Below are 1,505 nucleotides of genomic sequence, written 5' to 3'. Positions count from 1 at the left end.
GAGAGAAAGAGAGAGAGAGAGAGAGCTAGCTTTGCACTTCTCGAATGTGTTTACAGTAAATGAAGGTAACAAGAAACTTTGAAACCCAATTGAATTTCCCTGGAAGCACACACTGAAGTAAATCCAGGTAACATAGAACTCAATTGGATTTCCTTGAAAAACACACGCATTCAAAGAAGTTCCGTTCTGTATTTTTTGCTATTTCTGGTCTCCGACTACTTGATGCTGGTGAGGAAGAAGGTTTTACTCCGATTATCTGTTGCCTATCTACAATCTTTCTGCCATCCCAAACGATGACAACCTCGCAGAAGTTTGGAGCATTCTTGTGAACAAATTCTCCTTTCCCCAGTCCCCTCCTCAACCGTCTGCAAAATGGTGCAAAATGGAAGCAACAAGGAAGAAAATAGCTCATGTGAGGACACAGAAACCCAGGAAGCTTTGCTGAAACCCAAGCTAGATTTTTCTGATAACAATGCAAAGATTATGGCATGGTTACCTTGAGGAGGGTGGCCGTTTTGTTCCCATAACAAGAGAGGTAATATTGAGAACAGGAATAAGTTCCAGGATTGCCTTGGCGGCGAAATCGCTCTCAATAAGTATTGTATCTACAGCTACCTGTGTGACAAAATTAATACTGAGAAAAGCTCAGAAACACTGTTAATTACATGGATGGAGTGAATGATGGATTTGTAGAACAACTAGGCACCTTTACTTGGCTGCACAGGTTAATATATTTCTGCAAGAAATTTCGTCTCCGGGCATTCTCTTCCTGGATATAAGGCCTTAGTTGTTCTCGACTGAGTTTGCTTGTTGATAGCCTCCCAACTAACACAAAACACCACAAATCCATAACCAGCAATGTTCATTAGAAATCTTTAATAGTTCAAAGAGAAGCTTCAGATCTAGTTGCGGAAACACACAAGCCACCAATCTATCTAGCTAAAATTTGCATCAATTGTAGGCTTTAGCAGATGAATTTACAGCAGAGAGAGACTAAAATTGCAGCTTACCAGGTGTGGTGATATAATGAATGGGAGGGAAAACATGAACAAGGAACACACGACTTCCAGGTCCTGCAGAATGATCAAGTGCCCATTTCAAAACTTCCAAGTCTTCTTTGCCAACAGCAACATATATATCTTTAGTCTCTCCTCCATCTCTGCTGCTTGTAGTACTATTACTGTTATCTTCTATCTCTACGATTTCTGTTGTCATCTTGCTTCCTCTATCATATGCTTGATCTTCAGGAGACCCTGAATTTTCTTCTTCCATCTCTTATCTCCTCAACTCTTTCTCTACCCCAAGTGGGTTCATCAAGAACACCAAGAACTTGTTTCAATCACAGTTGAATGTGTGTGTGTGTGTGAGAGAGAGAGAGAGAGAGAGAGAGAGAAAAGAGGAGGGGGGCTTATAGTTTATGCTTTTTTTAATGGCTTTGTCATGTCATGAGGGTCCAAGTCTTTCTAAAAGTGCTGTGAAAGTAAACCCACAAAAAGAGAAGAGAA

The 1,505-nt window shown here is 40.6% G+C and overlaps 1 protein-coding gene across 4 annotated transcripts; it reads right to left on the bottom strand.

The window, feature by feature from the left end:
* Positions 1–1,333, bottom strand: LOC122656138 (U-box domain-containing protein 52-like). 4 transcript variants are annotated; one of them, XM_043850588.1, is made up of 5 exons: positions 1,011–1,333; positions 707–825; positions 497–615; positions 133–365; positions 1–25 (listed from the first exon to the last, which is right to left on the bottom strand). In XM_043850588.1, the coding sequence occupies exons 1-4, from the start codon at positions 1,270–1,272 to the stop codon at positions 140–142; spliced, it is 726 nt and encodes a 241-aa protein (XP_043706523.1). In that variant the 5' UTR covers positions 1,273–1,333; the 3' UTR covers positions 1–25; positions 133–139. The 4 variants fall into 4 exon arrangements, 3 of the variants coding, with proteins under 3 accessions (XP_043706523.1, XP_043706524.1, XP_043706522.1); XR_006332049.1 differs by having other exon boundaries at positions 11–25; positions 78–365; XM_043850589.1 differs by lacking the exon at positions 1–25 and having other exon boundaries at positions 54–365; positions 1,011–1,206; positions 1,252–1,297.
* Positions 1,334–1,505: the final 172 nt, after the last annotated feature.

This window comes from Telopea speciosissima, chromosome 3, assembly GCF_018873765.1.
Source record: "Telopea speciosissima isolate NSW1024214 ecotype Mountain lineage chromosome 3, Tspe_v1, whole genome shotgun sequence".
NCBI classification, from domain to species: Eukaryota; Viridiplantae; Streptophyta; class Magnoliopsida; order Proteales; family Proteaceae; genus Telopea; species Telopea speciosissima.
Note: the sequence above shows the minus strand (reverse complement) of the source record. Positions and strands in the feature narration are given on the sequence as shown.